General features: G+C 43.7%; 1 protein-coding gene across 5 annotated transcripts in view; it reads left to right on the top strand.

Annotated features, from left to right (window-relative positions):
* Nucleotides 1–959: 959 nt before the first annotated feature.
* Nucleotides 960–24670, top strand: part of SPATA13 (spermatogenesis associated 13) — a 328178-nt gene continuing 304467 nt past the window's right edge. The window contains exons 1-2 of one of the 5 annotated variants that reach the window (XM_034664988.1): nt 23493–23600; nt 24260–24302. Coding sequence is in view for 3 of the 5 variants with exons in the window: in XM_034664990.1 (XP_034520881.1) it covers nt 24249–24302 (54 nt within the window). In the remaining 2 variants the exon portion in view is untranslated. Of the gene's footprint in view, nt 1360–23453; nt 24303–24670 lie in introns of those variants that run through there. The other 4 variants (XM_034664991.1, XM_034664992.1, XM_034664989.1 and 1 more) reach the window with 4 other exon arrangements.

The raw sequence follows: 24670 nt of genomic DNA, 5'->3' as shown, positions 1-24670 counted from the left end.
TAGCACTGCAACACAGAGGATTAAATCTGGTTGTGAGAGCACTGTGGCAGCTGTTTGGGGGTAGAGTGTTTGGCAGAAGGATCTTTGCATCCATTTAGACCAGCTTACTCAGGTAACCACCTATACCTCAAGCAGTAGAGTGGATCTGAATTCCAGGATGTGCTTTAGTGAAAATTCTCATGGTGGAAATTTCAGGGAGGAAAGAGAAACTGTTCTGGAGGGCTTTTTGTTCTGTCTGGGGGTAAGAGCTCAGCAACAAATGGCTTTTGCTGCTTCTCAGACTGTCCCTGCAGCTCAAGTGAACTTCCTTAGGCCTGTCATTTTTCTTGCCCTATTTTTATTTTCTGAAAATGCGTTCCCATTAGCAACTTGACTGTTTATAAATCAGAATATCTGGGTTTTGGTGAATGGTGGAGGGCTGTGCCAATCAATTATGATGCAGTTCAATAGAATCAATGCAATTAGCGAGGTCCGTATATATAAATTCTCGACGGCTCTCTTTGGTATGAAAAACATACGGTTCAAATCATCGTTAAAAATCCTTGGGAAAAAAAAATTCCCCATTTAGTCTAATACTATAATTAGGACCAAGAAATTTAGTCAGGAGCTTCCTGAAATTTCCTTAGCTCAGTTCAGGCTTTGAAAAATGGTGAGTGTGTGTGTTTCTGTGTTTCTGTGTGTGTGTGTGTGTGTGTGTGTGTACACGCGCGTGCGACTGGTGAAATAGGAATCCCATGTTTGCTTATTTATGCTGCCACTTATTTCCCCACCCTCTTCTCGAAACCTTTCCTTCCAAATCAAATTGTTCCACTTCCTTCCCTCGGCTTGCTCAAAACCCTGAGGATTCAAAGGAGATGGAGAGCGACTCCGCCCTCTTATGAATATGCAACAGCGAGGGGCGGGGAGGGAGCTCGGGAGAAAAGCCCTGCGAGGAAATTCAACCTGGGCCGCCCGAAACGGGCTCCCGCCGGCCGCGCTCACCCTCCGCCCGGGTCTTCAGGGACCAGCACACAATAGCACAGCCAGGGGCCTGGGAAGCTCAATTCGCCCCCGACGAGGAGCCGGTGGACTTAGTCCTCGCCAGGGAGATGTGGCATCTGAGCAGCCCCTCAGAGCCCATCTGAACTCTGCCAGGAAGGCCACCGCCGGCCGGATTAACCATCTCCCGACCGCCGGGCGTTAGGTCCCCTCCCTTTGTGGTGCAAATGAGGAGCACGCAGGGGGCCGGGGGGCGGCGCTCGCCGGGGATGAAGTTTGCCCGCTGCTTCTCCGAGACTTCCTTCACACTTTGAGCGCGGCGCGGCATGCTCACATCCCTCCGGGGATCCCCCCTGCCGACGTGGAGGAATGCTGAGGAAGGTAAGTGGGTTTTCTTTGCCGGTTGTCACCTCTCCCTCACGTTTGGAGAAGGGACGACCAAGCAGCAGGTGGCTGGAATTCTGTGCCCGTGGAACATTTTTTCGGAAACAAGGGTGAGAGAAGGCGGGGATTAGCTGCTCTGGGTAAGAGACCGGGCAGAGCTGTTGGAGAGTAAATGTTTGAAAAGTTGCAGCGACCTGGGGGTGAGCGCGCAGAGCTGTCCCCCCGCGGCAGGAGCACAAAGCCCGCGCTCTAGCGCGGCCGCGTTGCCATGGCAGCAGGGGCGGGGCCAAGCCGCGGCGTGGCTGGGTTGCCGGGCGACGGAGGGGCGCGGGAGAGGGGGACGCAAAATCTCTGGGAGCTTTCCCCCAAGATGAGCCAACTCTTGTCTCACCGGATCGTTAACTCAAGTGTACTGGCCGACAGTTGTCCTCTGGTAACGGAATCAGGCTACCACCTGCTTAATGCCATAACGCCATGCTTTCGAAATACTGGATTGTGGTCTGATGGAAGACATGAAAAAGTTAAAAGATTCTTCTTTCTAAAGTAATCACAATAAAAAGTATTCTGTTTCCTCGTTTTCCATATAGCAAATGCTGAGGAAGAGTCCTTAATTATCATCATTAAGAAAAAAAATAAAATACAGAACCTGGTTTGGGTCCATGCAAATGAATTGGCCTTCAACCTTCCAACATATTAACCAAAATCTTTGCAAAATAAAAGCACGTATAGTGGGTAGCAGGCACAGTGTGAAACATTCAGACAGTTGCATCTTAAAATGCTTTACAAAGACATGAATTTCACAAGACATGGGAGAGAATGTTATTTTTTTTCCACTGGGTATTTTCTTACATGTAAATGTGCCAGATAATTTTGGCTTATTATCTCAAAGATTATTTGTTTGAGCCATACACTGCAGAAAAAAATATCGGAAAGGAATTTGAATTATCTTTTCTAGAGTAGTGATTGGCAGCTACAGTAGTATTTTACCCCCCACCCCCTTTCCCATTTATCCTATTATAGCTAAAGCTATCTTCTGGTGTTTTTAGCTTCTCAGATTTTAATTGTGTTTATTAAAGACACTGATCTGTTAACAGTTCTTAAGCTGGGTTCCACACACTGCTTTATTTCTTTTTTCTGCCTCCAATTTATTAGTTATTTATTTATTTATTTTTGAGAGAGAGCACTAGCAGGGGTGGGGGGGGCGGGCAGAGGGAGAAGGATGGAGAGACTCCTAAGCAGGTTCCATGCTCAGGGCAGAGCCCCACAGGGGGCTTAATCTCAGAACCCTGAGATCCTGACCTGAGCAGAAATCAGGAGGTGGTTGCTTAAGCGACTAAGCCACCCAGAAGCCCCCTCTCTGCCTCCAATTTAAAATTGTCTATGTGTTATTTATTCATGTATTTATTTTATCAACTGTTTATTAGGCTTTGCTCTGTATAGACCCAGACTTGGGATTAAGTGGTGGAGGGACATACAAAGTTGAATTAGAAAAATATACAGTTTACAGAGAGGAGAAGGCTAGGAAGCATTTATACACCACTATGATATATTCTCATTTAGAAATGGCACCCAGGATATCCCCTGCTGCTGATCAGGAAAGGTGCACTGATCACAGTTGAGCTTTGTGCTTCATCACCTTTGTCCTTCCAAAGCAGGCCTTATTCATGGACCAGTTTAAACTATGAGGAAGGTGAGACTAGAAAAGTACAGTAATTTGCCTTAGTTCTTATTTGAGTAAGAGGTAAAATCAGGATCTAAATCTAAATGTGACTGCTATGACATGCTGCGTTAAATCCTTATCCCTATGTCCCTACCTAATTACCGTATTTTGATCGGCCTTAGTAGTGAGTGTAAATTTCTAAAAATAATTATGTTGTTTTCTTTTTGGTTGAGATGTTTTCAAAATCAGATATTTCTAAAGTCAAATATCAATTGCATTTCTGAAGAGTACATGTTCATCCTACTGGAATGTTGCTATTGTCAATTATCTTTTTTCAGGGGTTCCTGAGGAGTTAATGAAAAACCAAGAATTTGATTATTCAAATCACGTTTTAAGGATATTAGAGATACTTTTATATTAAAGCATTCTATTTTACAAATGATTATAGAATTAGATTTGTTTGAAGCAAAATACACTACTTAGCATTCAGGTTTTTATTCCTTTCCTAACTTTGTAATTTTTTTTTTTTTGTTAAAGATTTTGTTTATTTATTTGTCAGAGAGGGAGAGAGAGCCCAAGCAGGGGTGAGTGGCAGGCAGAGCAGACAGACGGGCAGAGGGAGAAGCAGGCTCCCCGCTGAGCAAGGAGCTGGATGCTGAACTGGATCCCAGGACCCTGGGATCATGACCTGAGCCAAAGGGAGTCGCTTAACCGACTGAGCCACGCAGGCGTCTCTACCTTTCTTAGTTTTATATATTTTTACTCAGATTTGTTAGCTTCTGCTGTTAGTGACTTTAGTACATGATAGCTGGAAATTGCTATCTGGGAAGTTGTCTCATACAGTTCAGGCGTGAACCTGGTTTGACCTGATCAGAGACCCTGAAAACCAGTGTGAACTGATTTTAAAAGTGTTTTTTACTGTAAAAATATATATATATATATTTCTAAATAGATTACAGGATCCATGAAGGCAAGAAGCAGGTCTTTTGTGTCTTTAGAACCCATCTTTTAATATCAAGGACAACATTCTTCATAAATATTAAGTGGCAGGAGAAACAAAAGTAAACTCTATTAGGCCAATGAAATATAGAGTAGAAATAATCCTTTAAAATACATAATATTGAGAGTCACAGAAGTTCTAATGATTTCCTGATTGGTTTTTTCATGATATTATACCACAAACTAATAGGTAGTTCCTATTTTACAAATAGAAAAACTGAGCCACGGCAGTTAGTATATAAAATATTTTCCCATGTTTTATCTTAATTGAACCTCACAACCACCATGCAATAATTTCCCATCACTATTTTTTTAATATATGAAAACATAGAAACTCAGAAGTTGAGTGACATGGTCAGGGTCAGCCAGAGAGGGAGAGGCACATGTGCTAATGATGTCAAGTGATTTTGTGCACTATACCCTTACAAACCAGATGGACCTGTGAGCTTTGGGAGTCTGAGCCTCTGGACAGACCTGGGGGGGCTGGGTGCGAGATGCCTTCTCTCTGTCTCACCTTCCAAGCTTCCACATCTGTTTGGGTAAAAGGGGAGAGACCGTCTTTTAAAAGACAGGGGCACCCAGGTGGCTCAATCGGTTAAGTGTCTGCCTTTGGCTCAGGTCATGATTCCAGGGTCCTAGGATTGAGCCCCGCATCGCATCGGGCTCCCTGCTCAGCGGGGAGTCTGCTTCTCCCTCTTCTTCTGCTCCTCCCCCTTCTCATGCTCTCTCTCTCTATCTCAAATAAAGAATAAATAAATAAATAAATAAATTTTAAAAACAACAGCAACAACAACAAAATAAAAGACAAGTACAGACAGAGGCAGGGTAGAAGCAAGGAAGACATGCTCAGTGGAGCAAAAGAAAGGGAAAAAACAGTGAAATGAGGTTAATAAAAGAAGGAACCAGTGTTCACAAGTGGTAGTGAGGAGACCCAGGTGTATTAGTTTGTTACAATTGCTATAACAAAGTACCACAGACTGGCTGATTGAAACAACAGACATTTACTGTCTTATACTTCTGGAGGCTGCAAGTCTGAGGTCAAGGCATCAGCAGGGTTGTTTTCTTCCGACACCCCTCCTTAGCTTGTAAGAGTGACCACCTTTTGCTATATCTCACATGGTCTTCCTCTGTGTGTAAGTCTGTCTGTGTCCTGATCTCTTCTTATGACACCTGTCCTGTTGGATTAGAGCCCACCCATATGACCTCATTTTACCTTCATTCTTAATTGCCTCTTTCAAGGCCCTATCTCCACGTACAGTCACATTAACTGGGGGTTAGAACTTCAACATATGAATTTTGGGGTAACTCAATTCAGTCCGTAATAGAGAATAAGAAAAGTGAACCTGATTTATAATTCTGAAGACATGGCTTATTTCAATTGCTTTATTCCTGTTCATATTCTCTCCTGGCCCAAATAAATGCTGGCGCAAGTTGCGACAACTTTTTTTACATCAGTATATTCCACTGGATGTATAAAGAAAAAAAAAAGAGATTCAGAACTGAATTCATCTATATTTAGCTTGCTTCATACTCTATTTTCACTCTCACCTCTGGAGGGCCAGCTTCAAGCCTTGTCAAGTTTTGACAAGGGCAGACAAAGCCAATCATGGTCTCATTGCCAGCCAGGTCTCACCTATCTTTCTGCCTTTTCTGAGCTGTGGAGAGCATACGATTTGAGTCCTATGCACCCTCTGTAGTGTGATGAATCCAGTAAAAATGAACTCACAACACTGAGAGGACAGCGAAGCATAGATTTTACAAGCCTCGCAGACGTGGAAATAAGCTAGAGAGACCTATCAGAAAGGCATTTTCCAGCTTATTTCTAACAAGGTATGCTCCGCGTAATACTTGAGACTGTGAAAGGTAGCCAGAAGAATGTAAGTTTTCTCTGAGGCGCTGAGCAGCTACAAGGTAATAATTGGAATATGTTGCAAAGACTCAAATTATTAAAATGCTCTGGTCATAGAATAACAGGGACGAGAGATATCTTGGGAGTCTTGTGGCCAGTGCCTTGTTCAGAGCATAGAAATTGCTTTGTAAAGATAGGAATTAGTGCTGGGTTTCACGATGGCCAAAGAAGATTCCAGAGTCTTCTGCTATAAAAGTTTCGTATCTAAACAATCATCAGAATCTCAGAGTACTTTTGTTTCCTTGACTTCCTTCATTACTTCATGTTCTCCCTTCAGAAAAGGTGAAACATACCTGTCTACTTTTCTTCATGCAATATTTTGTGCTTTGCTAAAAGAGTTTTAATAGATCACTTCTTGGCCCTTCTCTGTAAGTTGAACTGAAACTGTCCATTGTTTAAGGAATCTGTTTCTATTAGTCCCGCAAAAGCTACCCCTCGCCATCTGGAATTGTGGAGTTGTTATTTATGTCTTCGTGGCACCTCCCTGACTTGTTCCTCTTTGGGGACCATCCTACTTATGTCAAGTGTGAGGCCCCGGAAATATCCCTCCTGAAGAATCAGCACCCAATATACTTGGTGGAGTTTTTTCAAGAAATACCAGAAGCTTTGGAAATGCACTCTTTGGCTGTGATCCAGTAGCTTTCCATTCCATGATGGGTGGTTTCAGAAACAGGTTCTTGGGTGGAATAGCTATTGTTACCCAGCCAAAAAAAAAAGTGCCTATTTCTCAGAGCCATGCATACTTAATTAGTAAAGGGATCAATGCCAGTGCCTGGAATGTGAAAAGTCAGCTTTGAAAGTTTGAGTAAGTCCCTGAAGGGCAAAACTATGTATTTCTTCTTGTGATACGAGCCAGACGTTGGTCTAACTGGTCAGTTGTGCAAATCGGCTGACACAGGGCCCGGAGGTGGGTTGGCCAGCTCCACAGCTGCTTGTGTAACACCTTTTCATTAAAAGGTTGCCTCAGAGGCACTCCCCTCAAATTAGGAGAAAAGAGCCAAAGACATATGTGTAAAGAGTGAGGGAAAACTACCGTCCATGGCTATTTAGACTTCCCCAGATCTTGGTATAGTGAAATACCTTTCATTCCCTTGTGTTACTGAAGAAAATCATGACCTTGAAGTGTCTGGAAAGTTCCCAGGCAGTCAACAAGTATTTATCAATCACTTAGTATCTACTTGGTGCTGACAGAGCATAAGAAGATATGTCATGAGCTTTCTCCTCAGGAAACTGGTATTAGAGTTCCTGGTAAACAGGCATGAAAATCTGAAAGCTCGGTTGCATGTGCTCCTGGACATACGGCAGCCCCAGGAACGACTGTCCAGGTGGGACTTGGGGGCTGGGGAACTACATCATCCTTCCTCTCTGTGGCTTTGCACATGTTATCTCCTTCAAGTTCTCCTCTCCCCAACCCCCTAAGCCTAGGCCCCTTCTGGCTTTTCAGAGTCTGGTTTCAATCCAGTAAGGATGCTCAAGAAATGCTATCTTTGAATGTGTTTACTACATTCAAGGGGTGAATCTGGCCTTAGGATTTTAAGCCTTTGTACTCCTGGAGGAGACGCATCACCATTTGATGGAAATAAAAGAAGGGGCTAGATTGAAGGAGCAGAAGAGAAAACCGTTTCAACCTCTTTCCTCAGTGATAGTAGTTGTAAATCCTTGGTAAGCCACAAAACGACTGTCTGAGTTTACATAACATTTTAAGGACGGAAAGATATGTCGGCAACGACATATGACTATGAGACTGTGTTGAGGGTGGCAGCAGGGCGGAGAGGAGAAAAACATTGCCCAGAACCCTAGATGGTGACAGAAGATAGGGCAGCAGCAAGTGGCCATTATCCCAAGACTGGGAAGAAAATAAACGTGGCAACTGGGAAGCCAGCTCAGGATACAGAAATGCCCCCTGTGGTTATCCTCCTGAAGCCCCAGGCTCCACACTCCTCACCCACTGGAACCCAGCTCCTCCCTTCCTGATTATCAGCAGGGATTTGGAGCAGGAGGGGTCCCCACCAGGGAGTGTAGATGCCATTGTTCTTCAAGTTTCAAGGTGGAACAGTAAATTCAGTTCAGCCTTAGATTCTCAGGTGGTTTTGTTTGTTTCTTTGTTAAGCGTAGGGCTTCTTCATGCGCATGCATTCGGTGTTTGGGGCTGGCTCAGGGATATATTCATTGTATATCCATTGCTAAGGAAAACGTGTGCCAAATTCCAAACCAGTGAGATGTATTTTTATTGCACTAAGTGTTTGTGGCATGAAGATTAATGCAACAAGAATTTCATTTGGATGGCCAAGATGTAATAGCAAAGAGCATTAGCGGATAGTTGGGAGATGTGCATGTAAGTCTGTGTCTAATACCAATTAAGAAATGTTTAGCAAGCCAGACTCCCAGAGGTTACATTTTGTTATCTGCAAGAGGAGGGACTTGACTAGGTAATTTCGAAGGTTCTTTAACTGTCTGGAATTCTGTTCTTTCTAAAAGGCAGCCTGAAATGGAATGTGTCTTCTCTAAGAATCCCAAATGCTTGTCAACGATCAATCCTTTTGCCTTCCATCTCTAAGTTTTCCAGTGGCCCTATGGGACTGTAATGGTCAATGATAACGTTACCAACCTGTTTTCATGCACAAGATTGGGAGTCTTTCCGCGAAAAGTTTTAGAAGTGAGAAGTTATTAGCTTTTCCTAATTCATTCTTTCAGGTCATGGCTTTGTAAAATAGAATTGTCTTCAGACGCTCCTGGCTTCCATGTCTTGGCTGTGAGGTCTTAGCCTTGAGAAGCGATCAGGCCATTCAGCAGTCATAGTGCCATTAAATGTCACAATCCTTTGAGGCTGTTCTTGTTATTATATCACACCTCAAGTAGAATATCTCAGGATGCATCCTCAACCCAAATGCCTGTCATTTCTTTTGATTGGGAGCACAGACAGATGTCCCTGTGCAGTACAAAGTGAAGCACAATGATCATTTACTGTAGAATATGTAATAGTGTAAATATTGACACATTTACAAGTAGTGTAAAATATGAAGTATAACATGAAATTTTGGAAAGTCTTAAATGTTGGTATTTTAATTTCTCTCTCTCTTTTTTTTTAAAGATTTTATTTATTTATTTGACAGAGATAGAGACAGCCAGCGAGAGAGGGAACACAAGCAGGCTTATAGCGGAGGAGACTGATGTGGGGCTCGATCCCAGAATGCCGGGAACACGCCCTGAGCTGAAGGCAGATGCTTAACGACTGCACCACCCAGGCGCCCCTAATTTCTCTTTTAAATGAACTAGTTCATCAAACCTCTGCAGGGTGGGGGGTGGGGAAGGAAGAAAGAACACTTTTTCCCATCTAGCTCTTAAATATGTATGTGACTTGAAAGCTAGGAAGCGCACTACCTATATATAAGATACCCACATTTTTAGTGGGATGGAAGATGGCTGGAATAATGTGAAAATCAACAGTTCCTCTGATTGTGGGAATACATTCTCTGGAGAAAAGTGTAAGCGCTTTTAAAGTTAAATATATTAGTCACTGGCAGCTCTGGGAATCTGCCCAAACAAATCATTGTCCCAGCAATGTTTGTGTTCTGCCAGTTTGAGCCATCAACCACTGAATTAGGCACTTTCTCCCCCTAAAAGACATGATTTGGAGTAAGAATTTGGTTATGCAACTAAATGTTCACCAATTAGGAGGTAAAAGCCCTGGATTTGGAAATTTTGGTATTTTAATGATCCAAAGTATAAATAGTTTTTACCCCCACAATGAATAACAGATGTAAAAATTTTAATTTCAAATTGGCCAGTCTTCAAAGCCACACTGCAAGCCATACACTAAGGTATTGAGGATAATAAGAAAAACTAGAATGCCATTAGCAGTGAGAAACTTTTTAAAAAAAAAAGAAAGAAAGAAAAGAAAAGAAAAGAAAAAGAAGGGCAAAGTCCTTTAGAAAATGACTTAATATTCTTTTCCAGTTAAACATGAGAAAAATGAAAGAATTTTCCAAGAACATTGACCAATGATAGAGTTTCTTGTAAAAAACTGTATATATATATATATATATATATATATATACTAGAACTATACTCAGAAGTTTAGGAGTCACATTTCTTCTTCTAAAGGCAACAGGAGACAATATTATCAAGATTTGATGAGCATTATACCTGCAATTTTTTTTTTAAGATTTTACTTATTTATTTGACAGAGATAGAGACAGCCAGCGAGAGAGGGAACACAAGCAGGGGGAGTGGGAGAGGAAGAAGCAGGCTCATAGCAGAGGAGCCTGATGTGGGGTTCGATACCAGAACACTAGGATCACGCCCTGAGCCGAAGGCAGACGCTTAACCGCTGTGCCACCCAGGCGCCCCTATACCTGCAAAATTTAATCACAGGCACTTTGTTCTAGTTATGATGAGATGGGCTTAGGAAAGGAAGGAGACAGTGGAAGTCCCCCGCAGCTGAACAGAAGCACCAGGGCGGGACAGGGGCTGCAGGAGTGGACTGGAAGGAGGGCAGTGTCCTTGCTTGGTTCTTTCTTTGGGAAAGGGGCTTCTGGAATTCTCACTGGGATCCGATTTATGAAAACTGCTTATGAGAGGATGAGAAAGATTTAGCCCAAGTAGTTAAATGAATATGAATTAGACAGATGATAGAAAACATCCTTCATTGATATTTTTATTCAAGTAGTTCGTATTAAGAGTTAGTGTTCTTGATAGTTTAATTTGCTAATTGAACAAAAAGGTATATCCCACTAGTTTACTAAAAATCTATTTTAAAAGTCTGATTATTTAAAACATGGGTTTTCATAGTGGGAAAGACGGCAGTGTGTAGGAAAGCATGAAAAACTATTTTTTAAAAAATTAAGTGCATTAATTTTAATACTTAATAAATACTTAATAAATTAAGTGCAAAAATTGCGTTAATTTTTAAAAATATGTAACTTATTTATGTGCTGTGAAGTGAGAGGGTAGAAAACAGCATCTACTGAAAAGTCGTCTCCTATCTTTTCCTGCCTTCCACCCCGCTAACACTTCCACGTCACCCAGCTCCCCGGAAGCAGCCAGTATTACCTGGTTCTTCCATTTGCTTCGGAGAAAGTCTGGACCTGTGTAAGTGAATATATTTTCTTCTGTCCCCTCTCTGTTTGTTATACAAGTGATGACATCGTCTGCATGCTATTCTGGATCTTTCATTTTCACTTCATGATACACTTCAGAGATTATTCCTTATCAGTACATAAGACAATTCTTCATTCTTTTTTTTTAGTGTGGTAAAATATATATAACATAAAATTTACTATTTTAAAGCATACAGCTCAGTGGCATTAAGTACTTTCACATTGTTGTGTGCAATCGTCACTATCGTCCATCTCCAGAACTTTTTTTCATCTCAAACTGAAACTCTATCCCCATTAAACAACAGCTACCCACACCCTGTAGCCCCTGGTAACCACCATTCTACTTTCTGTGTCTATGAATTCGACTCTTCTAGTTTGGCTGTTCCAGCTCCCTCCTACAAGGAGAATCATACAATATTTGTTCTTTTGTGTCCAGCTTATTTCACTTAGCATAATGTCCTAAAGGTTCATCCATGTTATAGCCTGTATCAGGATTTCATTTCCTTTTAATGGATGAATAATATTGCATTGTATGTATATGCCACATTTTGTTTATCTGTTCATCTGTCAATGGACATTTGGGTTGTTTCCCCTTTCCTCCTTCCTTTCTGATGGCTGCGTAGTATTCTGTTCTGTGATTATAACATATATAAACCAGTTTCCTATTGATGGTCAGGTCATTTCCATGTTTCAGTGAATAATTGTGAACTTAAACCATTTCATACATGTATATCCATTAAACTCATTTCTTGAAATGGATTTGCTGAAAAAAATGTTACAGGTATATTAAATTTGGGGCCATTACTAAATTGCCCTCCATGGAAATGATACCAATTTACACACCCTTTAGAGACTGTCTGTTTCCCTATCTCCTTACCAACACAGAGTGTTACCAAACTCCTTCATCTTTGTTCATCTTAAGGTGGAAAACAGTGTCTCAGAATAGTTGCAATTTGCATTTCTTTTATCTTGAGTGAACTCTGGGAGTTTTGTGGCCATTGTTTTTTGTTTTTTTTCTTTTTTACTGGGACTATCTTCATTTCCTTTGTTCATTTCTCAATTGGGGTATTGAGTTTTTTTCCTCCCTCTGCTTTATATTGGCTGTTGTTGAAAAATTTGCTTTTGTTTGGCATCCTTAATGTAGCTTGTGGGAGACTTTGGGAGCTCTGCTATGAAACAGGAGCTTTGTCTAAGGATAGTGGAACCTGCTTTTCAACACCATTGTCCAAATACTGGCTCCACAACAATACATTTGACGAAGAGGACAGACCATCTGATGCTGTAGGAGGCTTTATCAGAGAGGTTATATTCAGAAGAAAGTGTATCTCTGTGAGAACAATATAAAAACTTCTCACGATATGTTTTAATATTGTTTAGGATTTACTCATCTTTCAAAAGGTGGATGTAAAAACCCAAGATAATAAACAACTTGGTATATACTGAAAAAAAAACAACAACCCCAAAACAGAATAGCACTTTGTTAAATTTCATTTTGCTAACCCATGTACCCCATACGGGATACCTCCAATGCAACATGCCCCGCTCTGGACTCATTCCTTTGACCCACAAAGCTACTTCTCAGTTCCTGTATTTCCTGTCTGAGAATTCTAAGGCAGTTGTCACTCTCCTCCATATCCAGCTAGTTTATCACCAATGTCTCTCTGGTGTATTCACCACCCTGTGTCCCCGTGTCCACCACCTTGTCCAGACCCCCATCAGAGCTCTTCTGGGTTACTGCAGCAACCTCCAACTGATCCTTTGCCTCCAGACTTGTCCCTGTTCAGTTCTATGATCTGTAGCCAAGAGTGAAGTTTATGAAATGCAAATCAGATTGGCACATCTCTGTTTAAAATCCTTTGATGGTCCCCTATTGCCCTTAGGATAAAACTCAAACTCCTTAATGTAGCCTCCAAGGCCAGCGCGCCCTGGCCTGTCCCACTTATCCCTCAGTTCCCTCCTTCACCACACCCCTTTTTCTACACTTCCCTCTTCCCTTGGTAGTCTTTCAATTCCTCAAACTCAGGGTGCACACTCATGTTCCAGGAACTTTGACTTTTCTGGAATGTTCTCCCCTGTTCTATTCCCTCTACCTCTTTTACCTGGAAAATTCCTCCTCACTCTTTGTCAGCAAGTCTTGCCCGACTCCCCCAGTCTGAGTCAGTGGCTTCTCCTGGGCCCCTGAATATCCCTCATCTTTCACAATCATGATCACCCTGTATTGTAAGGGCCTGTTTCCTTGCACAAACAGGTACCCCTCACCAGGCTCTAAGTGCCCAAGGAGCAGGACCTTGTTTCCCTTGTTTCCCACCATTGCCCCAACAACTAAACAGATTTATTGCTCTTAAACAACTGTGGATAAATGGTTGTTGAAAGGTGCCCGAAGAGCTGGAAGAGACTGTCTTCTGGGAATGGGGTGTTGCTATGTGTGAGTGGGTTGTGATAATGTTATGTATTGAAAGGCTGAATGCCTTTCCCACAAATTCTGAAATCTGTGTGGCAAGAAAAGAGGGTGAGGTTAGCTGTGCTCTTGTTTGCTTAATGGCCTGTTAGCCTCATGAGCATGACACTGAGGATAAGAGTTGCTCAAGGTCGAGTCTGGGTAGCAGGGAAACAAAGGGCACCCATTGATGTTCTGGGCAGAGTCCCGCTGGGGAAGGAGCTCACGGAGGGCAGCTGGGACCTACATGCTTGGGGCAGAGGTCCCAGTGTTGGTCAGTGAAGAGGGGGTTTGTTGTGAGTGCACCATAACGTCAACTGCCTTTGAGTATAGCCTCCGAGAGAATCTCTGCTGTCCTTTCTTTTTAATACAGTCACGGCCTCACTTTGAGATGTAACTGTGGTTTGGGGCTGATTCAGGACAAGAAATCCCGTGTTTGCAAAATAGACTCATTGACTTGGGACTTGGGGTCTGATCAGCATGCAGTAGAGTAAAAATAATAAAGGTCATACTTTAGTGGACTCTGTCTAATGTAAGCAAGCAAATCGTGAGTTTAAGACACTCTCAAATGACTTCTCTCCTGCTCATGTTTTCTCCTTGGAAATTTACTGTGAATGTCGTGGTCATAAGAAACTTCTCCTCCGTGGAGCTTCACCTGCAAAGTGAGATGCAGCCTCCCAGTGACCAGCTGTCTCTGTGCCTGTTACTTTATTCTCTCCCTCTGTAGGCCCATAGGACTAGTTTTCGTGGCGAGGCCAACAAGGAAAAAGAGAGGGTTACAACAGCAGCATACTTCATGTTGTCCGTGGGACCCAAGGCAACATTCTTTGAGGACAATTGTTTAAGAGGTAAATATTCTTCTCATTCCATAATACCAGGAGAATGAATATTCAAAATACGGTGACCTCTGTTTATAGATCAGATCAGGGAGATTTTGTACTGGTTGGCATGGGGCGGGGCGGGGGGGGGGGGGTATGNTATGTGGTTTTTGTTTTGTATTCGAGAAGAAAAATCTTACACGTAGAGAGTACGTCCTCATTCGGAATGAAGATGTTAGTGCAGTGAAATATGTAAATATGTAAAGTTACCCCAAACAGGAGGAGGAAACAATCACGATGACCACAGGGTTATTGTAATGATGGCGGCTAACATGGACCCAAGCACTCTGCTAGGTGTTTCACAAGCACTATTTTAGATAACTTTCACAGTACGGTACCAAGTCGGTAAAATGATTAGGCCCGCTCGCAGACAGACGACTGAGGCGCAGCCCCCTCCCCAGCGCTCCCCAAGTCTGGGTCCTTAGTGTCCAGCAGAGAGCTGGAGTTCCCGGGTGCCGGTCACGCCCCCTCGGCGCCCAGGGCCACGCCCCCAGGTCTGAGTCAGCTCCGCCCCCCGGTGTGACCTGCGCAGTTTGCCGAAGGCTCGGCTTCAGAGCCACGAGAGACACACGGGCTGTTGTGAGGTTTAAGGCCAGCGATGTCGATGTCATGTCGGAGTGTAACGCGCAGTCCTACAATAAACAAAGCCCAACATTTCAGTGGCTCGACGCAGGAAAAACTTGCCGCATCGCTAATGGCCGAAGGCAGATGTTCCTGGTCAGTAGCTTGCGGCTCCTTTCTACACAGTCTGCAAGGATCTCTGCTCCTGAAGCTTCCAGCACCTTCAACAGGTGATTTCCAGGGCCCCAGGGGGCTTGATGCACCACCCACGGGAGTGGTGGCAGGTATGATGAGGCTTGGAGAGAATACCATGTGGGGGAAGCAGCTCTTTAAGAAAAATAGAACGTGGCCTGTGACCAGATTGCTACAGCCCCACACCAGGCCCGGGTGGGGGGGGGCCCTGCAGCCAAGAGTCACTGGTGTCGTGGCCCATGCACTTCTGTAGTTGACACCCCTTTGACTAGACCATGGGGGCTGTGGAGTGCTCAGAAACATGTTTAGTGCGTCCAAGGAAGGTGACTGCTAGAAGTCTCTGCTCCACGTATGGAAAGTGCTTTGTGCCCACGGCAAAAGCTAAAAAATAGTGTCAGCCCACTTGTTTATAATGCTGCGTGAGAATTTCCATCCAGACCACCATGCCCTGGTGGTTACTTGTCATTACCATTTCCACCAATATGTTCCAGGCACTGTGTTCCTGCTGGCGGTGCAAAGAAGCTTAAGTGCTCAACAGTTAGCCTCGTGGACAAGCTACCATATCTCTTTAAAAAAGAGAATGAACAGTACAGAACCCTGTCACCAGAGAGACAAATGTAGTGTCTATACCAGTAATCTCTGAAGTGGTGGGGGTACTCCATTTGGGGTGGGCAGACTGATCAGAATGTGTGTACAACACCCCCGCACACATATTCATAAACATACATTCAATGTGTGTATATACATATATACACATCTGTGTGTGTACATCAGAATATATATGTATCTTTATCCAATAGAAACAATATAATTTATAAATTAATAAGAGCATGTATAGGGACATAAAGAATTTTTAAAATTTCTTTATGGGGATGTATAATTGGAAAGGTGTGGAGACCGTTTATCTTGACAGCCAATGCCTTAGCAGTAGAAGTGACAACATGACCTTTTAGGGCTTAATGTGCAGACACTTAACAGAGTAGAGACATTTCAAATGAACACTCTGAGCAAGGCTGGTGTGGTGGTTAACTTTATGCGTCAACTTGCCTGGGTCACGGGGTGCCCAAATACTTGGTTAAACTTCATTCTGGGTGTTCTGTGGGGGTAGTTCTGAAAGAGATTAACGTTTGAGTGGGTGGGCAGGGTAAAGCAGGTGGCTCTCCCCAGTGTGCTTGTCCTCATCCAATCCACCGAAGGTCTGAATAGACAAAAACGTTGAGTAAGGGGGAATTTGTTCTCTTGGCTTGTCTTTGAGCTGGGACATTGGTCTCCTCTCACCTTTGGACTCAGACTGGAAATGATGCCATCAGTTCTCCAGCTTGTAGACTCATCTGGCGGATCTTGGGACTTGTGTCAGCCTTCATGACCATGTGAGCCAGTTCCTTATAATAAACCAGTTTTTCTCTCAATAGGTGATTGATACATAGATAGATCGATCTATCTAAAATCTCCTTTTAGTTCTGTTTCTGTGGAGAACCCTAATGGATACAGCCAGTTAGGCCCCCAATAGGCCCCGTGGCAAAGTAATCTTAGGTAAGGTTGTTCTCAGTCTGGCTGCCTGTTGAACCACATGGGGAACTTTAAAAAAATCCCAATGTTCAGGTCCCTCAATTAGAGGTTCTGATATAATTGGAGTTTTTTTTAAAATCTCCCCAAGCATTTCTAATTTAAAAGGTCCCCAAGTGGTTGGGGCTGAGAATTGGGACAAATTCAAGCATTGTAGGTGTCAGAAACATGACTGGTCAGCACTAAGAAAGTGACCTGTTTCGGGCGTGTGCTCAGATTAGCCAAGCACGGACTGAGGAAGATGCCAGCATGCTAAGAGGACTCATTGCCATCTGAGGGACAGTCACCTAGAGGACTAGACTCGAAGCTGCCCCACACTCCTCCTACCTGATGGCTGACTGAAGTGAGGAGTGGAACACGCTTCCGTACTTGGAAGATCGCTTTGTGAGCATGTAGGCAGGAGAAAAGGGCCAAGAGGCTGGATGGTGTAGTGCGTAGGTGCCCTGGCTTCCCGACTTTGTCACCCTGCTGTATGCCTTCCTCTCCGTGTCTGAGTTTACTCCTCTGCAGAACTGACACGGTTAATGACAGAACCTACCTTCTAGAATTGTTGAGAAAATGGAGTTAATACACAAAATGTGTTCTGAGAAATAGTTGTCACTTGCTTAGTGCTCAGTCATGTCAGTTCTTGTTACTCAGATGTTTTGTTGCCTCTCACTGAGGTAGCAGATGTCTGGGATGCAGGCCCGTCGCATACAGGTACACTCTGCCTTCCAGTTCGCACTCTTGCCATGCTTCCATTGCTGACCAATACCGCTTTCTTGGGTTCTGTGTTGACTCTATAATGAATGTCTTTGCTTAGGTGCGCTCAAGTTCTACAGGTCTGGAAGGCTGCCATAGAAGGCTAAGAACAACCCAGCCTAATTTTGGGTTTTTCTGCTCCGAACCTGTCTGTGTTAATTGTTAAAGTGCAATTCTCAAATGGACTCTTTGTCTAGTTATATTTCGGTAGGATGTCTCACTTTTACCCATGTCATCTACTGAAAACGTGTGGTGATGTCACCTATGCTTCAGAAGAGAGTGGAAGGCACTAGAAAAGATGTGGTTTTAGAAAGTCAGCGACCTGAGTTGCCTCACAGAGGATGAAATGGTCCAGTGCTATAAAAGGTCATAAACACAGCACCACCCCCCCAGCATGGCGTGCCATGGCAGCTCCGAATCCTAAGCCTGATGCTTTGCACCTCCAGAATCACGTACAATTTATTGTAGAAGGACGATAGAGCATTGTAGAAGGACAGAACATCCCAGGGTCAGTGACATTTGTAGTCTAAGACCGCAGTTCTATATGGATTACTACATTTGTATTAATGGTTTTAATCTGCTACTAACTAGTCTGGGGCTGGTGTAAATGGTGTTAAAATGCTGTTATTTCTAACAATGTGTTATGCATAGAATCAGACATATTTCCCTTGTCAGCAGTTTACAGCAATAAGGCCTGTCTGCAAATAAGAGAGAATGCCACCTCTCAAGAAGTTTGACATTGTTTCCTGGAGGCCGATCGCTTGCTGCTAGATTCTGCCAATGACATTCTCAGCCAGGGGGCTGATAGGATGTGCCTTTATCATCCCCATCCCTTCCGCCTCCCCACAGACCACCTGTATTACATTCTTGAACCATAGAGTCAAACGCATAGGCTAAGATAAAGAAAGAATTTACCTAGAAAAACCCATCTTCTGGCAAGATGCAGAGAAACCAGCTGGGATTACTTTCTGATGGGGTCTCTGGGTTCCTTCCCAGAGAATCCCTCCATCCTGCGACAAAACCAACCCTACTCACAGCAATCAGAATATATGCAGCTTGAGGGTGAAATTGTTGAATCTTTGAACAACAGATTTCATCAGGAAATTAAATTCACTCACTGTGTTCAAGACACTAGCCATTTGGAAGGTGAGGGATGCTTCTCTGAAGTCTGGGAAGTGGGAAGTGTGCCACACACTTCTTCGGTCTTTTTTTGTGGTTTTTTTGACAAGTGACAAGCAGTTACAATGAAACATCGTTCTTCCCAATTATGAAGTGATTGCCAAGCTTTGGAGTCAGAGCCCATTCTTGCTGCAGTTTGGGGTAAAGGAGCTGTATTCCTGGCACTCTAAATTCCAACTTGGAAAAACTCTCTAATGGAAACATTCTCTCATTTCTCTATTATGAAAGGTATTAGGGGCTTAATACCATAACACTGACTCACAAAAATCACCTTTAACCAAACTTTTGGCAAAACCGGGGCTTAAAAGGGCTTATGTCATAAGGTTGTACTTTGAAACATACTTTAACGTAGCATAAATGGAACTTTAACTTCTCTAAGAGCCACCTACAGAGAAGGACCTCGGCAGATCTACGAAGTATTTGCTTGAATTGTAACTAAACAGGTGAGTTAGTTTAGCTGTGTTCTCAATGGGGGAGGGGTGATTTTGCTTCCAGGGGACATTTGGCAGGGTCCGGGATGTTTTTGATTGTCATGAGGTGTGTGATAGGATGCTTCTAGCATCTGGTGGGTAGAGACCAGGGATGCTGCTAAACATCCCTCAATGCACGGATGGCCCCCAAAGAAGGACGATGTCCAAAATGTCAATAGTGCCAGTGTTGGTTGAAAAACCTTGGTAGTCTTAGGATACATAGCAATCTTTGGTTTGTTTTTGGAAAACCACAAAAAATCACGTGTTAAAATGATTTATCATGTGTGGCTGATCTTTTGATCCCTAGAATGACAAAGAAAGATGTGATCTTTGAACACATATAAGTCAAAGATTATTTTGTTTTTCCAGTTTGCTTTGAGCAGATCCAAGTAGAGTTCAGTGTTGTCCTTGGATTAATTCTATTTAACTCGGTTTGACATTAACATCAACACCACTGGGTCTTAGTTTTTAGACTTGTTATTATTTCTAACTTATTTTTAGAACATTGATTATACTGATAACTTGAAATGAATCATGCCCAGATGCAGAGCCATGGAAAGCAGTCCGCTTTGGCAGGTGGCCTTAGAAGATGGCAATTTCAACCCAAAAACAAATGCAATGCTGTGGCCAACTGAGGTTTTCTTTTTGTAATAAATACGTGGTGTTATGTCTATCGTTATCTGATGTGCATTTTCACATTATAATAACCACATTCTGTGATCTAGGTAGTTCTGATTCTTCTTACCAAAATCCACTGAAAAACAACATAGATGGTGAAAGGTGGGGAAATGAAGGTGATATTAAGTAGCAGATGAATTTGCAACCGAGCGCAAAGGATCTAAGTCTGAAAAGAGTAGAGGACAGTGCAAAGGGCACAGAAATTCAAATTGGCAGCCTTCCCAAGATGGAAAAAATGAAAGTGTTCATCTCTCTGGCCTTGGGAATTCCTGAAGAGTGAGGCTGCCTTGAATTGGATGGGAATTGGTGATCCATTACTCCCAGTAGTGATCAGACCCCTAATAGCATGTGTTCTGTCCATATCTGAGCATTTTTTAAAAGATTTATTTATTTATTAGAGAGCATGCACATGTGGTGTGCAAGGTGGGGGAGGGGCAGAGAGAGAGGGAGAGAGAGGGTCCTCAAGTAGACTCCATGCTGAGTGTGGAGTGTGATGCGGGACTTGATTCCAGGACCCTGAGATCGTGACCTGAACCCAGATCAGGACTTGGACACTTAACTGTATGAGTCAGGCAGGCACCCCTGAGCTTCATTTTTGAAGTGGGGCATGCAGAGTGACCTGTTCTGTGATGGGTAGGTGGAGGGAACTTGCCTGCTGGTTCTCTCTCCTTCAGCTCCTCATGGATCCAAGCTTGCCCCTCTGGGAGCTGACTCCCCTATACTTTCAGTTACATATGGTGCATCCAGCAGCTGGAAAAGTAGAGTCCATGGCCAGCGTCGTGGTGCTTCATCTGAGTCTGAAGCAGGGAGGAAGTTAGGAGCTAGCAGTGGAGGCAGAAACGGCATCAAGTTGTCTCTGCTAGTGGCAGCTGAGCAAAACTCATCGAGCTGATTGCTGCAGGGCAGAATGTGTAGTCAAGTTTCCCAGAGATAGCGGAGAAGATCTGAAGTGTCACCAAACTGATGGCTGGTGCGCCAACACAGGGGAACATGTGCTTACCTAGGTCCTAGCAATTGTGCTGCTAGGTACCTACAAACACACACACCAGGAGAGAATTGTGGGGCTGTTCATAACAATGCTGGGATTGTTCATAATGGTCACAAACTGGAAACACCCTAGAAGTCTATGAACGGTCAAAAATGAGAGAAATTGTGTTATATTCATAAAATGGGATAACTGTCTAGCAGTGAAGATGACCTCCAAGTACACACATTAATATGAAGGAATCTCAAAAACATAATGTTTAACAATAACAAAAAAGCATGCACAGAAGAGTATAAACATTCTCTGTTAGATAGTATATTACTTAGAGATACATCCTTATAACAAAAGCAAGAGCACAGTTAACATTTTGGGTGGCAGTTCCTTCTGGGAATAGTAAGGCGATGCTATTGGGGAGAGCATACACGAAGCTTCTAAGGTAACAAAGGTTTTTATTGTTGAACCTAGCAGATGTATTCTATCTTTTCTTTTTAAATTGCGCGTATGTATTTTGCACACTTCGAACATATGGTATATTTTGCATACATACACATGTAAGACAATGAGTTAGGAAATGTGGTGTCTAGTCCCAGGTTGGCCTCTAATAAGCTATGTAACTTTGGGCAGTTTGCTTCATTTCTTCATTGAACAAATCTTTTTTAAAGCAGTGATGTGCCAGTGTTGTGCTGGGCACTAGAATACAATCTTGATCAAAACTGGTTATGATTCTTGCCCTGACCGGCATGTGGTCTTACGAGAAAGTCAGACTTTGATCTAATGGAAAATTTCAGCTCTGGTAGTGCTGTTAAAGGAGGAAGATGTTGTGCCAGCAGGTACAACAGGGAGCCTGACCTCGCCTGTCAGTTGAGAAGCCTTCACTGAGGAAGTGGTGGGTGTTAGGGTGTCTGAGGTATGAGTATGAATTCAACCAGACAAATATGGACGGAAAAGAAGAGTCCTACACTGCAGGACAACATGCTGGGTGTGTGGAACCGAAAGAGAGAGAGTGGGGTGGGAGATGAGGCTGCAAAGCCAGGCAGGCTTGAGTGTGTGGGGCCGCTCCCAGACACTGTGCATGTGATAATGGACAAGGTCGATGCAGCCCTTGCCTTCTCAAAACAAATTCCTGTGGGGGGACAGACCACAAGTGGAGTGCACAGCAACCGCAGAAAGTTCGCTAATGGCATCAGACCTGTGAAGGAAATAAATAAGCCCGAACTAGACAGGTGCTCGAGGAGAAGCAGCTCTGATAGCATAGACTAGGAGGGCCTTCCTGGAACATGATATTTAAGCCGAGAACTAAATCACACGCAGGACCTAGCCGTGTGAGACCAGGGGACAGCTGTGGGGGGAGCTCTGTGAGAGAATTCTAGGTGAGTACATGAAACATCCTGTGTGGGAGAAGGATTTTTTTTTGTGTTTAAGGTAATGAAAGACCGGTGAACGGTGGCGCCAAGGGAGAGTGAAGCCAGATGAGGTACCTACCTGTCTAGGTCACAGGCTCGAGCAGGTGGCCCTGCTCCAGGTCTCCCGAGTGATCTCGAGCTCTCTCTTCCAGCCAGGAAATGGTGACATTTTTTGCCATGGAGGTGTCAGGACAGATAGGATATAGTGGATGATTCAAGAGGAATTTCCAAGCACTCAATTTGGTTGGATGTGGGCGGTGGGGATAGAGTCAGAGGTTTTAAGAATTATCACTGTAGGGGCACCTGGGTGGCGCAGTCGTTAAGCGTCTGCCTTCGTCTCAGGGCGTGATCCCGGCGTTATGGGATCGAGCCCCACATAAGGCTCCTCCGCTATGAGCCTGCTTCTTCCTCTCCCACTCCCCCTGCTTGTGTTCCCTCTCTAGCTGGCTGTCTCTATCTCTGTCAAATAAATAAATAAAATCTTATTAAAAAAATTATCACTGTGTTTCATGGGAATATGACTTACTGAGATAGGAAACCTTGTATTTCTTTCTTTTTAAATTTTGTTTTGTCAAGTTTGCTAGCAGAGGATGTGAAAGAACAGAGTTATGTTTTGGAGATGTCAGATTTGTAGAGTCTTTTTGACATACCACAAAAGGGGTCAAGTAGCCAGTTAAGATAGTGGACCTACTGTAGTTTGTGAGAAAGGTCTGGATCAGAGAGAGAATTGTGGGACTAGATAGTATATTGGCTTCCCATGGCTGCTGTAACAAAGTGTCACAGACTGGGGCGCTGGGGTGGCTCCGTTGTTAAGTGTCTGCCTTTGGCTCAGGTCATGATCCCCAGGTCCTGGGATCGAGTCCTGCATCCGGCTCCTTGCTCAGCGGGAAGTCTGCTTCTCCCTCTTCCTTTGTCTGCCCCCCCCCACTTGTGCTCTCTCTCTCAAATAAATAAAATCTAAAAAATAAAATAAAACAAACAAAAAACACAAAGTATCACAGACTGAGTCACTTAAACAACAGAAACACTGTCTCACAGTTCTGGAGGCTGGAAATCTGAGGTCAGGGCATCCGCAGGGCTTGCTTCTTCTGAGGGATGTGAGGGAAAATTTGTTCCAAGCCTCTGTCCTTGGCTTTAAAAAGTGGCTCTCTTCTGCCTGTGTTTTCATATCATCTTCCTTATGTATCTGTCTGTCTCTCTGTCCAAATTTCCCTTTTTTTGTAAGGAAACAGTCACACTGGATTAGGGCCCAGTCTAATGACCTCATCTTAACTTCATCATCTGAAAGACTCTGTTTCCAAATAAGGTCACATTCACAGGGGCTGGGGGTTAGGACTCCACATTTTTGTGGAGGATACAATCCAACTTGTAGCAGACGGTAATGCAGCTGTGAGCATGGGTGAACTTACCTAGGGAGAGAGTGTGGAAACAGAAGAAGGTCAAGGGCCAAGCCTTGAAGAACCATATCAAGGAATGGCCAGGTAGAGAAGAACCTGGGAAGAGGAAGGAGGGGCCTTGTTAGAAAAGAAAACAAATAGAGCATGGCATTGCAGAATTCTAAGGAAGAGAGGTTTAGGAAAGAGGGGCGATCAATAGATTCAAAGGCTGCTGAAAGGTCAAGTATTTTGATGTACTTTGAGGGCTAAAATCTCTCCATTGAATTTCACAGCACAGGCATCTTTGGTGCCCTTTGTCTGAGCTGTTTTGGGAATGATAGAGGAGCCCAGCTGAAGAAGGAGTCTGAGGGGAAGAAATGACGCATGCTTTGTGTCTCGCTTTAACTGTTCAGGGGAGAAATGGAGTAGGGTGGTCGCCAGAGGGCCCAGAGAGGGAGAGCCCTCTGCTCTAAGTGTAAGATAAGAGAGAGGGGATACGGGTAGATATACATAGGTTTACAGATATGGCAAGGGAATTTAATGGACTTTCTGTCTTCTATTTTCTCTGGGAAATAGGAAGTGAGGCCGTCTACTGAGTGAGAGGAGGTTGGGGTAGTTGGGTGGTGGTTGGAAGTTTGAGGAAAGTGGAGAAAGTGCAAAGTAGTCACCATAGAAAGTGGGAGAATGGGTTAACTGGAGAGAGATCCTCGTTGAGGTTGGTGGTCGTGAATTGTCTCTTCTTACTTGACTGTGATGCTTATAAGGAGAGCCCATGAGCAAGTGAAGCAGGAAGTTGAATCCGTCCAGGTGAGCGTGAGGGGAAGATGGGAGGTGAGGGGCTAGGATATTGGCTTGCTGTTACTTAAATGATAGCCCTTAGATAAGGAGGACCATGAAGAAAGGAGGGGACCAATGGGTTGGAGAAGGTAGAGGGCTGAGTAACAGAGCACTTCCAGGGAGATGATAACTGAGCAGGCAAGCAGCGGGGAGAGGTGATGAGAAGCTTACTGCCGAGAACTGGGCATAGATTCTGGGAGAGGACCAGGGCTAGGGTGTGACTGTGGGAAAGTTGGTGGAATAAAGGAAAAGACTGTGGGAGGTGAGGAGATGAGGGGATTGAGAGGCCAGCAGTCATTCATGTAGACATTGAACTCACCTGAGGTGATGGTGGAGCT

Source organism: Ailuropoda melanoleuca, chromosome 7, assembly GCF_002007445.2.
Source record: "Ailuropoda melanoleuca isolate Jingjing chromosome 7, ASM200744v2, whole genome shotgun sequence".
NCBI classification, from domain to species: domain Eukaryota; kingdom Metazoa; phylum Chordata; class Mammalia; order Carnivora; family Ursidae; genus Ailuropoda; species Ailuropoda melanoleuca.
This window is presented reverse-complemented; position numbering and strand designations above follow the sequence as displayed.